The sequence below is a fragment of the Erinaceus europaeus genome, chromosome 11 (genome assembly GCF_950295315.1).
Source record: "Erinaceus europaeus chromosome 11, mEriEur2.1, whole genome shotgun sequence".
NCBI lineage: Eukaryota > Metazoa > Chordata > Mammalia > Eulipotyphla > Erinaceidae > Erinaceus > Erinaceus europaeus.
The window spans coordinates 77,027,954-77,044,270 of record NC_080172.1 but is presented as its reverse complement, the minus strand read 5'-3'; the positions used below and the strand labels follow the sequence as shown (position 1 = coordinate 77,044,270).

Here is a 16,317-nt window from a genome sequence, read left to right as displayed (position 1 = left end):
CAGAGAGGTAACCCCAAGAGTACATGCCAGCCCGTAGGTTGGGCCTTGGGTGTGGTCAGGGAGGAAACTGCACCTACAGGATGATGAGAAGGATGACATTAGTGTCCAGGTCTACAATTTCCAAACAAGCTTTGATGGTTAGAATCTTGTGGCAGCCTAGATATTGGCTTGGTTCCCCACAGATGTGAGTGGCTAGCTTGACTTGTACATACTCGGTATTTAGAGACTGACACTCACCTGTACCCCATCTATAGTGATGATAAGAAGGTCACAGTCATAGATCAGAAGGGAAAGCACTCCTCAGTGGCCAAGGGACCTGTCCTCTAGTTCATACTCACTGTGTACCTGGGATCTGGGGCTCTAAGTTGCTGGGGGCGGGGGTAAAGCTGATTATTCATAGAAATGAGAACCATGCTAATTACTAGACATTGGAAGACCCCACACCAATGGTAAACAGCCACTGCTTTGGGCTTCCTGTATGTCAGTGTCCTTTGGGTCCCTTTTCCTATACACCTGGATGAACTCATAATCCAGCAAGTAAAAGAGAAGCAGCTGGAATGGGGGGGGGTCTTCCAGGACCCTGCCTCACTTCAGGATGCTAGTCTCCTGACTGGTTGGGACCTTTGTGGGGTAACTGTGAGCACCCTGGGCTAGCAGGTGATGTGAAAGCTCAGGAGGAATTCTGGAAAATGCTCTTAGCAGGCACTAGAATCCCCTTTCAGAGGGGGTGTCTGTTAGGAACACCCCTGGCCACCTCATCTCAGAGGCCTTTAGAGAGAGGTGATGAGTGTGCTGCCACCTGGGAGACCTCTCTGCACCTGACTTTCCAAGACGCAAAATGAGAGCACTGAAATGATAGACTCTATAGGGCTCCACTTACCTCCAAAAAGACAACCTTGGAGTTTTGTATGTAATGTAAGGGTCTTCCATTTAATCACAAATAAACTAATTCAGTAGACATACTTACATAACAGTCCCAAAATAACTAGTGCAATGCAAATGTGAACCAGAAGGGTGGTGAGGAATCGGAAGGTGAACATCAGGACCAAAGACAAGGCTGGAAAAAAAAAAAAAGCAAAACATATAAACAAGAGCAGCAAACAAAGTAAGAGTTTGGCAATAGTGAGATTATAATGACTAACCCACCAGTAGAGTGAGGCCTGGGGATTTTCTTTCATTTATTTATTTTTATTTATTTATTTTTTTTGCCTTCTGGGTTTTACCACTCAAGGCTGACTTTTTTCATATAGAAAGAGAGACAAGGGCAGCTACACTAGGCAGATAACCTCACCAGTGTGTCCTGGAACCTCGCCTCTCCAGACCTCTTCCCCATTAGGGAAAGACAGAAACAGGCTGGGGATATGGATCGACCTGCCAATACCCACATCCAGCCAACAAGCAACTACAGAAGCCAGAACTCCTACCTTCTGCACCCAAAACAATCTTGATCTATACTCCAAGTGGGGGAGAAGGGATAGGAAGAAGAGGATAAGAGGGTTATAAACTCCAGCTCCATCAGCATCCAGAGAGAGAGAAAGACGGGAAGGACATTTGGATGTAGTAATAGGGTTGTATGTGGCTTGGAAGGGAAGAAAGGATGGAACCTGAAAGAAAAGGGGGGAACAATTGTGTACAAATGTAGACAGATAGTTGTAGAGATGATAGCTAATCCATGTCTGTAACATGGATTAGCCATGGGGAAACTGTGGTGGACTGTAAAGGAGGGGTTGGGGATTCAGAACTCTCATGGTGGGAACGGTGTGGAATTATACCCCTGTTGACATATAATTTTGTAAATAAATATTTAATCACTAATAAGATAGAGAGAGAGAGAGAGGAGGTAGTTGTGAGCTTGATAGAGTGCACATGTTAACAAATGTACAAGGATCCCCATTGAAGCTACAAGAATCTACATTCAAGCCCAAGGTCCCCCACCTATCAGGGTAAGCTTCATGAATGGTGGAACATTGTTGCAGGTGTGTCTCTCTTTCTCCCTCTCTATCTTTCCCTCGCATCTCAATTTCCCTGTCTCTATCCAGTAAATAAATAAATAAATAATTTTCAAAAAAGAGAGAGAAAGAGAAGACAGACAGACACCACAGCACCAAAGCTTGACTCTGCCACAGTAGTTACTTGCTGTGTTGAAGGCTCAAATTTGGGTCATGCACATGGTAGGCTGGTGTTGTCTCAGGTGAGCAATCTCGATGGGCACTTTAATTTTTAAGTATCTTGAAATATCTCAACAAAACATTAAACAAAAATAAGACAGCCTAAGGTGCCCTCTGCAGCAGATAACTGTTGTCTTCACTGAAAGTGCTAGCATTCTTTTGGGATTAAAAAATAAGGACTAGAGAGATAGCTCTCGGGGTAGGGTGGAGAAATAGCTCACTGCCTTATTATGCGTGCAGCCCAGGTTCAAGTCCCTACATTTCATGGATGTGCGGTAGCATTGGGAGAAGCTGAGTTGTTGTGTCTCCCCCTTTTCTTTCTGCCTCTATTTGTTTCTCTATCTGAATGAAAAAGCAGCTCAGAAGTGGTGACAAGACCCCAGATCCATAAAATAAATAAATAAATTTAAGCAGGGATGATTCTCATATATACAAATATATGTATTTTTAATCTTAAGTCTAAGTCACTCAATTTTAATCAAAATTAATTTGCTGTAGTTAACATTTTTGGCTTAGTACAGGGCTTATTTTTTAAATTTCTTTATTGGGGAATTAATGTTTTACAATTTATAATAAAGACAACAGTTTGTATATGCATAAAATTTCCCAGTTTTCCATATAACAGTACAACTCCCACTAGGTCCTCTGTCATCCTTCTTGGACCTGTATTCCGCCCCCCCCCCCCCCAGAGTCTTTTACTTTGATGCAATACGCCAATTCCATTTCAGGTTTTACTTGTGTTTTCTCTTCTGATCTTGTTTTTCAACTTCTGCCTGAGAGTGAGATCATCCTATATTCAACCTTCTGTTTCTGACTTATTTCACTTAACATGAATTGTTCAAGGTCCATCCAAGATAGGTTGAAAACGGTGAAGTCAACATTTTTTATAGCTGAGTAGTATGCCATTGTATAGTAAGTAGTATGCCATATATACCACAACTTGCTAAGCCACTCAACTGTTGTTGGACACCTGGGTTGCTTCCAGGTTTTGGCTATTACAAATTGTGCTGCTAAGAACATACATGTACACAGATCTTTTTGGATGGGTATGTTGGGTTCCTTAGGATATATCCCCAGGAGAGGAACTGCAGGATCATAGGGTAGGACCATTTCTAGCCTTCTGAGAGTTCTCCAGACTGCTCTCCACAGAGGTTGGACCAATTGACGTTCCCACCAGCAGTGCAGGAGGGTTTCTTTGACCCCACAACCTCTCCAGCATTTGCTGCTGTTAGCTTTTCTGATGTATGACACTCTCACAGGAGTGAATTGGTATCTCACTGTTGTCTTTATTTGAATTTCTCTGACAATCAAAGACATGGAGCATTTTGTCATGTGTTTCTTGGCCTTTTGGATCTCTTCTGTGGTGAATATTCTGTCCATGTCCTCCCCCCATTTTTGGATGGGATTATTTGTTTTCTTGTGGTTGAGTTTGGCAAACTCTTTATATATTCTAGTTACTAGACTCTTGTCTGATGTATGACATGTAAACATCTCCCATTCTGTGAGGGGTCTCTTGGTTTGTGTAGTGGTTTCTTTTGCTGTGAAGAAGCTTTTTAATTTGATGTAGTCCCATAGGTTTATGCTTGCCTTAGTCTTCTTTGCAATTGGATTCATTTCATTGAAGACGTCTTTACAATTTATGCGGAAAAGAGTTCTGCCAGTATTTTCCTCTAAGTATCTGGTAGTTTCTGGTCTAACACCCAAGTCATTGATCCACCTGGAATTTACTTTTGTATCTGGTGAAATATAGTGGTTCAGTTTCATTCTTGTGCATGTTTCAACCCATTTTTTCCAACACCATTTGTTGAAGAGACCCTGCTTTACCCACTTAATAGTCTGGGCACCTTTGTCAAAGACTAGATGTCTATAGGTGTGGGGACATACTTCTGAGCTCTAAATTCTATTCCGCTGGTCAGTGTGTCTACTCATGTTCCAGTACCAAGCAGTTTTGATGACAATGGCCCTATAATAAAATTTGAGGGAGTCGGGCTGTAGCACAGCGGGTTAAGTGCAGGTGGCGCAAAGCACAAGGACTGGCATAAGGATCCTGATTCGAACCCCAGCTCCCCACCTGCAGGGGAGTCGCTTCACAGGCGGTGAAGCAGGTCTGCAGGTGTCTATCTTTCTCTCCTCCTCTCTGTCTTCCCCTCCTCTCTCCATTTCTCTCTGTCCTATCCAACAACGACAACAACAATAATAACTACAACAATAAAACAACAAGGGCAACAAAAGGGAATAAATAAAATAAATATAAAAAAATATCTTTAAAAAATAAATAAAATAAACTAAAATTTGAGATCTGGGAATGTGATGCTTCCAGTTCTGTTCTTTCTTCTCAAGATTGTTTTGGCAATTCTAGGTCTTTTCTGATTCAGGATAAACATTTGTAGCATTTGTTCTATTCTTCTAAAAAATGTGGTTGGGATCTTGATGGGGGTAGCATTAAATTTATATATGGCTCTGGATAGTATATTCATTTTGATAATGTTAATTCTTCCAACCCATGAACATGGAATATCTTTCCACTTCTTTGTGTCTTTTTCTATTTCCTTGAGTAGTGACTCATAATTTTCAGTATACAAGTATTTCACTTCTTTGGTTAGGTTTATTCCTAGATATTTTATTGTTTTTGTTGCTATAGTAAAAGGAATTGATTTCTGGATTTCAATTTCTTCTAGCTTAGTGTTTGCATAGAGGAATGCCACTGACTTTTGAATGTTAATTTTGTAGCCTGACACCTTACTGTATTACCTGATGATAAAAAAGCTTCTTGCTGGATTCCTTAGGTTTTTCTATGTATACTATCATGTCATCCGCAAATAGGGGCAGTTTGACTTTTTCTCTTCCAATCTGTATGCCTTTAATTCCTTGCTCCTGCCTGATTGCTATGGCAAGAACTTCCAACATTATGTTGTATAGTAATGGTGATAGTGGGTATCCCTGTGTAGTACATGATCTGAGGGGAAATGCTTCCAGTTTTTCACCATTGAGTATGATGTTGGCTGTAGGTTTCGTATATATAGACTCCACTATCTTCAGGAATTTTCCATCTATTCCCATTTTTTGTAGTGTTTTGATAATAAAGAGATGTTGTATTTTGTCAAAGGCTTTCTCTGCATCTATTGATATGACCATGTGGTTTTTGGTCTTGCTTTTGTTGATGTGGTGGATCATGTTGATTGATTTATGTATATTAAACCAACCTTGCATGCCTGGGATAAACCCCACTTGGCCATGATGAACAATCTTTTTAATATACTGCTGTATCCGGTTGGCTAGAATTTTCTTCAATATTTTAGCATCTATGTTCATCAGAGATACTGGTATGTAGTTTTCTTTTAGTTTGTGTCTCTGTCTACTTTTGGTATGAAAGTGATACCAAAACTGGAAGGGAGTATTCCAGTGTCTTCAGTCTTCTGGGAGACTTTTAAAAGTAGAGTTATTAGTTCTTCTTTGAAGGTTTTGTAGAATTCATTTGTAAAACCATCTGGTCCAGGACATTTATTCTTGGGAAGGTTTTTGATAACTGTTTCAATTTCATTAGCTATTATGGGCCTGTTCATGTTACCTAGTCCCTGTTTACTTAAATTTGGAAGTTCATAGGTATCTAGGAAATCATCCATTTCTTCCAGGTTCTCTACCTTGGTGGCATATAGTTGTTCACAGAAGTCTTGCAGGATATGCTGAATTCCTGTGGTTCCTGTTGTGATATCTAACTCTTTCATTTATAATCTGATTTGTGTCTTCTCTCTTTTTTGTTTTGTGAGTCTGGCTAAAGGTTTGTCGATTTTATTCACTCTTTCAAAGAACCAACATTTATTTTCCTTGATCTTTTGTTTGGTTTTCTTATTTTCAATGTTATTTATTTCTGCCCTAACTTAAGTTATTTCTGTCCTTCTGTTTGCTCTAGGGTTCCTTTGTTCTTCTTCTTCTAGGTCTTTACGATGTGCAATCAGGCTGCTTTTTCTTGTTTCCTTATGTGTGCTTGTATGGCTATGAACTTGCCTCTCAGGACTGCCTTAGCTGTGTTCAAATATTGTGATAGCTTGTGTCTTCATTTTCATTGAATTCTCAAAACATTTGATTTCTTTCTTTATTTCCTCTTTGACCCAGTAGACGTTATGTAGTGTACTGGTGAGCTTCCACATTTTGGGATTATTACTAGTCTTTTGTTGATTGTTAAGTGTTAGTTTAATTCCACTGTGGTCTGAGAAGATGCTTGGGATGATTTCAATGCTCTTAAATTTACTGATGCTGTCTTTGTGGCCTAACATATGGTCTATCCTTGAGAATGACCCATGTGGACTTCAGTAAAATGTGTATTTCAGTTTCTTGGGATGAATGACTCTGAAAATGTCCAATAGTTCTAGTTTATCTATCTTCTCATTTAGCTCCCTCATGTCTTTATTGATTTTTCTGCCTGGATGATCTGTCAAGTTGAGAGAGTGGTTTGTTGAAGTCCTCTACTATTACTGTGTTGCTGTTAATATATTGCTGTAGCTCTTTCAGTAGATGTTTGAGGTATTTAGATGGCTTCTTATTGGGTGCATAGATGTTAATAATTGTTAAGTCCTCTTGATTGACTGATCCTCTTAGCATTAAGTAGTGTCCATCCCTATCTTTTTAAATTTTATTGATTTTGAAATCTATTATGTCAGATATAAGAAGAGCTGTTACTGTGGTTTTTTTGTGGCCCATTGGCTTGTATGTTAGTTTTCCATCCTTTCACTTTGAGTCTGTATTTGTCTTGTTGAGTTAGGTGGGTTTCCTGTAGACAGCATATTGTTGGGTTGTGTTTTCTGATCCATCTTCCTACTCTGTGTCTTTTAATAGGTGAATTCAGGCCATTGACATTTATTGATATCAAAGATTGAATATATTGTAATGCCATTCTTGTAGATTTTTAGAGTGTTCTGATATATGGCCTATTGATGGTGGTCTGTTTATAGGAGATCTTTCAGAACTTCTTTCAAGGCAGGCTTGGTGATAGTTGATTCTTTCAACTTTTGCTTGTCTGAGAAAGTTATTCTGCCTCCATCTAGTCTGAATGACAGCCTAGCAGGATACAATAGTCTTGGTTGAAAGCCTTTCTCAATGAGCACTCGATAGATACCTTGTAATTCTTTTCTGGCCTGTAGTGTTTGTGTGGAGAAGTCTGCTGCTAATCTTATGAGTTTTCCTCTGTAGGTGACTCTTTGTTTTTCTCTTGCAGCCTTCAGGATCCTTCCTTTATCCTTATTCCTTTCCATTCTAAATATGATGTGTCTTTAAGTCTGGGTTAATTCTGTTTGGGACTTTCTGGGCTTCTTGAACCTTTATGTCTTTGATGTTGTCTATACCTGAGAAGTTCTCAGCTATTACATCCTGCAGAATGCTTTCTTCCCCTCTCTTTCTTCCTCTGGTAGGCCAATAATGCATATATTATTTCTTTTGAAGTCATCCCATAGGTCTCTGTTGTTGTGTTCAGCATCTCTTAATTTCTTTTTGATATCTACTTCTTTTTTAGTTGTCTCTAATTCATCCTCGATCTTGCTAATTGTATCTTCAGTCTCATTGATTCTATTCTCTCTCCCCTCTACTGTTTTCTAGAGTTCATCTACTTTGTTACCCTGTTCTGATGCTGTTTTAGCTTGTTCACTTAGTTGTGTTCTTTACTCAGCTATTTCAGCTTTCAGCTCTCTAATAACCTTGAGATCATTAGCGTTTTCTTCCAGAGTCTCATTTGTTGTTTCTGCATTTCTGATGACAATTCTTTCAAACTCTTTACTCACTCCTGTGATGATTTCCTTAACTATTGTTTGGATGTTGACCTCATTATTTTGTGCTTCACCCTTTGGGGGACTTTTAGCTGAACTCTTGTCCTGGTTCATTTCTCCAGTATACCTTCTTGTTGTATTAACCATTATATATATATATATATTATTTATTTTATTTATTTATTCCCTTTTGTTGCCCTTGTTGCATTTTATATATTATAAGGTCCCTCTCTCAGTCCTTTTCAAATTACTGATCACTCTTGCCTGGATTGACTTGTGTCTAAGTAAGGTACTTAAAGAGTTCACAGCTGTGGAAATTGACAGTTTCAATATTATTTTAATACCTGAGTTGGAGCTCAGTGGCTTAAAAGCCTCTTTTGTTCTTTTTCTTCCCTATAATCTATGGGAGCCTGAGGGCTTTTAAACTATAAGTAGGCTTCTTAGCTTAATCATTGACTCTTGACCAAGAGATAAAGCAGGGTGGGACAGAGATAGTCCAGTGGTTATGCAAAGAGACTCTCACAGCCCCACCATTTGGCCACGGAGGTATACATCTTCTCCTGAGTTTTCTGGTTAGTTCTCTGTTCCCTAGTGTCAGCACAGGGCCTCCCTGCCACTGCTCCAGATTCTGAGGGCAATAGCAATGGAGATTCACAGTTGCATTTTGTGAGTCTTAGGGGGAGTCCTCTCCCCCCTTCAGCCATCTTTTTGTTGGTGAACAGACTGGAGGTATTGCCTGAAGTGGTAAACTGCGGAACTGTTACCAGCCACTTAATTTCTCCCTAGGCTCCTCATTGTCCATGAGCCACACATGTTTGCACTCACCAATGATTTGGTGGGTTCTGAAGTTGTTCTAGTCCTGTCTTGTTGCAGTCCCAGGTGGTCTCCTTTGACCCGGGAGAGGAGAGGAGAGAAACACAGGTGCTGGTGCTCCATAGCCCCGCCTCTGGAAGTCTCTTGTACAGGGCTTATTTACAGCTATAACTTAAATGTTCTCAGATAGACTTATTGAATCTAAATGATTTATGCCTTTAAACATGAAAAACATGGACTAGCAAGATCCATGATTGTTATGCAAAAGGTTCTCATACCTGAGACCCCAACATCCCAAGTTTAGTCCCTGGCACCATCATAAGCCAGAATTGAGCAGTGCTCATGTTTCTCTCATCTCTTTCTCTTTCTCACTCATTAAAATAAATTATTTTTTAAATAAAAAAACAAAAAATGTAAGATTTTAACTAATATATATATATATATATATATATATATATATATATATATGACATTTAACAATGTTTGGAGTTTTCAACTTATTGATTTATTTTAAGTATTTACATAAACCTTAAAACACTATTTTTCTTTCATCAATAAGTAACCAAGGAGTGAATTAATAAGGGAAAGTACAGAGCCTAGCACACTTGGGTCACAACAAATCTGGGAGTTCCATGATGGACTAGCTAAGCATCTATAGGCATTCAGGAATTAGTAACTTTTTGGTAATAAATCCATGGAAGATTCAACTTGTAAATTGGCAAAATTATGTTAATGGCTTAATGACTTTCTTTCAACCAAAAGGCTGGATGGCAGCAAGATTAGTAACTTGTTCAATGAGAAAGTCAAATTTTACGGGGGCTCATCAAGCTATGAGATAGCAAATAGGAAGTCAAAGGGCAAAAAATGGGTAGCTTATTCCAGAAATGACTGCTAGACTGGACTGGAGTTGGTGTTTTGCACCAAAGTAAAAGACTGTGGTGTGGGGATGGGGAAAGAGTACAGGTTCTGGAAAAGGATGACAGAGGACACAGTGGGGGTTATATTCTTATGTGGAAAACTGAGAAATGTTATGCATGTACAAACTATTGTATTTATACAAATATAGTCATGGGCCCTTTGGGATATAATTAAAATAGACCTACTAACTGTCTACAAAACAGAGACCCCCAACTCTTCATCTGCACTATTTCAACCTTTAGTTTCATGATTAGTAAACAATTTGTTTGGCTTTATATGTTAACTCTTCTTTCAACCACCAGGTTCCAGATGCTACCATGATACCAACCAGACTTCCCTGGACAGACAACATCACCAATATGTCCTGGAGCTCCGATTCCCCAGAACACCTCCCCACTAGGGAAAGAGAGAGGCAGGCTGAGAGTATGTATCAAGTTTTCTTTTTTTCTTTTTATTTACTTATGAGATAGAGACAGCCAGAAATCGAGAGGGAAGGGGGTGACAGAGAGGGAGAGAAACAGAGAGACATCTGCAGCCCTGCTTCACCACTTGAAAAGCTTTCCTCCAGCAGGTGGGGACCGGGGGTTTGAACCTGGGTCCTTGTGCATTGAAACATGTGTACCCAACCAGGTGCGCCACCACCCGATCCCTGTATTGAGTTTTCAATGACCATGTTCAGCGGGGAAGCAATTAGAAAAGTCAGACCTTCCATCTTCTGCATCCCACAATGACCTTGGGGCCATACTCCCAGAGGGATAAAGAATGGGAAAACTATCAGGGGAGGGGATGGGATACAGAGTTCTGGTGGTGGGAATTATGTGTAGTTATACCCATCTTATCCTATGGTTTTTGTCAGTGTTTCCTTTTTATAAATAAAAATTAAAAAAAAAACATTAATCCCCCAATAAAGGGAAAAATATTTTTAAAAAAATGACTGCTAGAGGCATAACCAGGCTCAAAGTCTTGAACTGCCTACAACTCAAAGTTGCCAAATTCTTTGGAGGACTTAGATCATTTTGTCTTCCCTCAATTTTTCTGTCCCCTTCCCAATGACCTAAAATACTAGGGAAAAAATCCACAAGGAAGATACACTAAGTGAAGTTTCTTTTCCTTCCCTCCCTCCCTTCCTATTTAATTTCTTTTTATTATCTTTATTGTATAGAGGCATCCAGAAATTGAGAGGAAGAGGGAGATAGGCAGTAAGACAGAAAGACACCTGCAGTTCTGCTTCACTACTTCAGTACTACAGGTGGGGACTGGATGCTTGAACCCAGGTCTTTGCTCACTGCAACATGTGTGCTCTCCAGGTGTGCCACCACCTGGTCCCCTCTTCCTTCTTTCCTTCTTCCCTTCCTTCCTCCCACCCTTCCTTCCTTCCCTCCTCTTCTTCCTTTCTTTCCTTCTTTCTTCCTCTTTCTGTCTTTCTTTTTAAAGGATAGAAACAGAAATTTGAGAAGGGAGGGGGAAGGTTAGAGGGAGAGGGTACAACAGACACCTAGATCAGAGGGCAGACATGTGCAGCACTGCTTCCCTGCTCATGAAGTTGCCCCTGGACAGGTGGAATCCAGGGCTTTGAAACCAAGTCCTTACACAGTGTAATGTGTGCTCTCAACCAGGTGTACCACCAGTTGGCCCTTCAAAGTGAAGTTTTACACCCAGGTGAAGAGGCCAGTTTTCATCATTGAACATAGATAAATGTCAAACTCACTGACAGATAAGAAACTGAAAATTACCTAATGCGAAGACACACAGGCCAAGGATGGTGTCTCTTCCTGACATTATTCCACTGAGAATTCGATGGAGGGCATCAACATCATTTATCAAAACAGATGCAAACAAGGAATAGCACTCAGGTGTTTGAGGGATACATCGGTTAAACAAGGGAAAAGACTTGCTAAAAATAAAAGAATAAATAGTAAAGACATTTATTTAATTATATTTTTAAAAAGATGTCTCTATACCCAGGAAAGCATTCACTCTAGAGTAATAAAAAGGAGACCTCACATCTCGTTTGCATACTCCATTTACTAATTGCAGTATCAATCAGTTGCTACTCTGGGCAGGAAACCGACTATGGAGACTTACACAAATTGCAAATCTAAACTTGGAGAGGACATTAGCAGCAGCAGCAGCATTAAGATCTAAGCTTCCCATGGAATTTCAGTTGCCACCCTAGTGATACAGTAAGAAGAGAGTTATTATGCTCTGGTTAGATTACTATCTGGTATGTGGGATCCATCTGTGTAAACAGTGCAGTCTCTTTGCATAACCATTATGCTATCTACCCCTTCCCTTCAATTATTCTTTATACTTGGGAACATACTATATTTTCTTCCTATAGTTCTTTACATTTCTTACTAAATTTATTGTTAGGTACTTTTGTGTGTATCTTATTTTCTTGCTGCAATAAAAGAGTATCTAAAAAAATGGAAACCACAAATTTTGATGTATTAATGTTGCTCTCTGTCACCTAAATAAATTATCTTATTTGTAGATTTTCTTTTCTTTTAAATTTTATTATTATTATTATTTATTTTCCCTTTTGTTGCCCTTTTTAATTGTTGTTGATGTCGTCATTGTTGGATAGGACAGAGAGAAATGGAGCGAGGAGGAGAAGGCAGAGAGGGGGAGAGAAAGAGAGACACCTGCAGACCTGCTTCACCACCTGTAAAATGACACCCCTGCAGGTGGGGAGCCGGGGCTCGAACCTGGATCCTTACACAGGTCCTTGCACTTGGCACCACGTGCACTTAACCCACTGCACTACTGCCCAACCCCCTTATTTGTAGACTTTCTTACCATCTACATAGCAGTCATTTTACTTCCTGCTTCCAATTTTTTAAAATAAATCTTTTTTATTATTCTTATTTATTTATTGGATACAGACAGTTAGAAATTAAGAGGAATGGAGGGATAGAGAGTGTGAGAGATAGAGAGATACCTGCAGAACCGCTTCACCACTTGTGAAACTTTCCTCCAGGAGATGGGGACTGGGGGCTTGAACTGGCTCCTTGCGCCCTTGTGCACTGTAACATGTGCACTCAACCAGGTGCCCCATCACCCAGCCCCTCCTGCTTTCAATTTTTAAGCCTGTTTTTTTTTTTTTTTGTTATTGTTGTTACTAAAACATTGGTAATATCTGGACTATTTTGAAAGCAAATGTTTCTTTGAATGTACATTTAGTATTTCTAAAAGATAAGATTAGAGATAAATTTAAGTACATTTAGTTTGTTTTTTCCAGTTTCCGGTACACTGTTAATTTCCTCAACAAGGCTTGATACCTTTCAGGCATTTAAAACCCGCATGCTGATGAAAACCCATTTTAGCCTGAGGGGGGCAGAGGAAGGTACAGAAATTATAGGTTATACTGGTGACTGGCTGGCCAGCGGCCCACTGAGTGCTTTACTAGGTAGGCCAAGGGGTATGCCTTTTGAGCACAGATTGCAGTTCAGCTTTTTCTCTCCACCAGCAAAATCTATTCAGATTTGAAGGAAGCAATTTGGAGAGCAGATTGTATATTGAGATAAGCCTTATGTGGAATTCATCTGTGCAAACAGTGGAGTGCCTGCACAGGCACCTATAGGGGAGCCAGATGGAGGATTTATGAGAGGGAAAGGTCCAAGTCTTCTAAGATTCAAAATACATGAAGCTCAAAGTACAATTTCACAGCAAACAGCCCAAGGAAAAGGATATGCATGCTTGTTATCTCCTGCAGTATTTTTTCAATGTTCTTAAAAGCTCAATCCTAGGTGTACACACACACACACACACACACACACACACACACACACACACACACACACACACACAGTCTTGATAGTTAGCCATTGCTCTTAAAGGGTATGTTATGCCACAAGTGATTGAGAAAGGAATAAAAAACAACTAGTTCAGTCAAAAAGAGGCATTTAGAAAATGCTCTTTGGCCCTAGAGCCACACATCTCATGTTTTCAAGCTTTTTACTCTTGGCACGGTTCTTCCATGATAAATAGAATAATTTCCATCTTAAAACAAACACTTGCTTGTGCAGGAAGAGGAAATGGAGCCTTCAGGCTATTTCTATCCCCTTAACTGGGTCCAAGAAAGGCCAGCCAACCTGAGGATTTGTTCTCACTTGAAAAGTTAATGTTAGAAAGACCTCCAATTAGGGGGAGAAAGGACAAGGCCTGACTGGCCTGGGAGTCAGAAAACCTGAAGACACTGGCATCAGGGCTTGTCCTGCCAGCTTGGTGGGAATCTATAGAGGTTGTTTGCTAAGTAAACTAAAAGGAGTGTTTGTTTTGGTTTACAGAAACAAAGACGAAGGATGATTGAACCTGAATCCCAGCTCCTCCGTTTGCTGGTTGTGTGACCTTGACCTGTCCCGGTATTACTTTTCTCATCTGTAAAATGGGAATGAAAATGATGCTTACAGCACAGAGGTTTTGTAAGGTTCAGATAACTTGTTAAGAACTCAGAAAAGCACCTGGAAAATACCTAAAGCTCAGCAAATGCTTGTCATTGTCATCGGCAGCATCAAGAACTAACTAAGCTTTCCATGGAATTTCAGTTGCCACCCTTGTTACACAGTAAGAGAGAGTTACCCAGCTCTGATTAGATTACTACCTGAAAAATTCCTTCTTCAGGCAGCTACAAATGGAGTTAAATATTCTTCCCCAAAGACAAACACTGCACAATCTCATTTATATGTGGCATCTAAAATAATTTTCACAGAAGTAGAGAGCAGAATGGCAGTGGCCAGGGCAGAGACAGGAGAGGAGGGAACGAGAAGATGCTTGTTAAAGGCTATGAGATTTGAAAGGTTATTCTCATATGCAGACTATCCTCAGATATATGAAGGAATTCTTACCACTTCCTATTGTTAGGGAAGTGCAAATTAAAACCACAATGATATTTCAACTCACACAGATGAAAGTGGCCGATGCTAAAAAGACAGTAAATAATAAGTTTGCTGGCAAGGATACAGAGAAAAAGGAACTTAAGCGCATCATTTGTGGAAAAGTAAACTGCTGCAGCCACTATGGAAAACAGTATGGAAATTCTCTGAACGATAAAAATGAAAGGTCTGAAGAGATATCTCACTGGGTAGGGTGCTTGCTTTACCACTTGTGCAGTCCAGCTTCAAGTCCCAGTACCACAGAGGAGTGTCATGACAGCAGAAACAGCTCTGGTGCTATGAGGTCTGTCTCTCCCTCTCTCTTTAGCTATTTCTCTCCCTTTTTCTGTCTATCTAACAATTAAAAACAAAAACAGCAAAACAGCCTGTGTGTGGTGAGAGGGAGAGATCACACATGAACTACGTCTTGATTGGACAAAGACAAAACAAACCAAAACTAAACAAACAAAAAAACCCCACAATTTCTAATTCTGCAATACCATCCTTAGCCACTAAAAATGACATGTCTGTGTGGAATTGTACCCCTCTTATCCTATGGTCTTGTCAATATTTCCATTTTATAAGTAAAACTTTTTTTAAAATGACATGTCATTTGGGATAAAATGAATGAAACTGGAAGTAAGTATGCTCAGTGAAATACGTAAGGAAGTGAAAGTGAAGCTATTTTTACTTATATGTGGAATTCAAATAAATAAGACAAATAAACTTGCAATAATGATCATAGTAATAATACCCAACTGACTTCTAGACTCTGGTGGTTATCAGAGGAACTGGGAAGGTGAAATTGTAGGGGGGTTAAGAGGAGTCTCTTTGGTGGAATGGCATTGCAACTTTGGTGGTGGGTATGGGTATGGTGAGTCCATGTGTGTGTATATAATCATATTCTTAAAGTATTATCATATTGTAATCAATGTTAAAGAAATTAAAAAATTCTTCTTTTCAAGTGCTATTTTTCTTTCTGTCTACTAGTGTATTACTCTTTCGCACTCCAACCCTGTCCCTAGGTTCAGTTATTTCTTTACTGGTTCATATTTATGATTATTGATAAAAAACCACACAATTGGAAAATAAGATATAGAAAAACAGAAGAAGCATTTTTCTCTGTGACTCATTCTCTCCTCTCTTCACTGCTTACAGCATGGAATATTTATTTCAAAAAATAATGTCACAAGGATAGTCAACTATATTCTTTCTTCCTTCTACTCAATTAAAATGCACCCTTACTTTTTAAATTTATGTATTTATAAAGGAGAGACAAAGAGAAAGAGAGACAGAGAGAGGGAAAGGGACAAAGACGAGGAGAGAAAACTAGAGCACCACAGTGACATGTGAAACCAGGAGTCATACGGAGAACCTCATGCTTAAGAATTCAACACTTTATCCACTGTACCACCACCAGGGCCACCTACTCTTACTTTTGTAGCAGATGTTTCAGCATTTTTCAAGCTGCACATGCAACTCCTAGAGTATTAAGAAGCAAATTATGTAAAAAATAAAATAGAATAGGAATGAAATATCAGTGTGATCATATGGAGCAAGAGTAAGTCTTGCTTTATGTGAGTTCTATTCTGTTTCATCCACACATATATTCATGTACATACATACTTAGAAAGGAACGTATATGTAATGACTCTGATGCAGTAAATTTCTCATTGTGGGACCTAACCAAGGGTTTGATAAAAATTGTATTAGGCAGTTAGCACAGTACTTTGTTCTACTTAAAGTATTATTTCTCAGGGATTTCTCCACAGAGATTAAGAGGCTGCT

The 16,317-nt window shown here is 39.4% G+C and overlaps 1 protein-coding gene across 2 annotated transcripts in view; it reads right to left on the bottom strand.

Annotated features, from left to right (window-relative positions):
• SLC44A3 (solute carrier family 44 member 3) overlaps positions 1-16,317 on the bottom strand; it is an 89,127-nt gene that overhangs the window by 59,488 nt on the left and 13,322 nt on the right. For both annotated transcript variants that reach the window (XM_007533995.3, XM_007533998.3), the window contains exons 6-7: positions 11,389-11,549; positions 968-1,057 (exon numbers count right to left, since the gene is read on the bottom strand). In XM_007533995.3, coding sequence (XP_007534057.2) covers positions 968-1,057; positions 11,389-11,549 — 251 coding nt within the window. The remainder of the gene's footprint in view (positions 1-967; positions 1,058-11,388; positions 11,550-16,317) is intronic.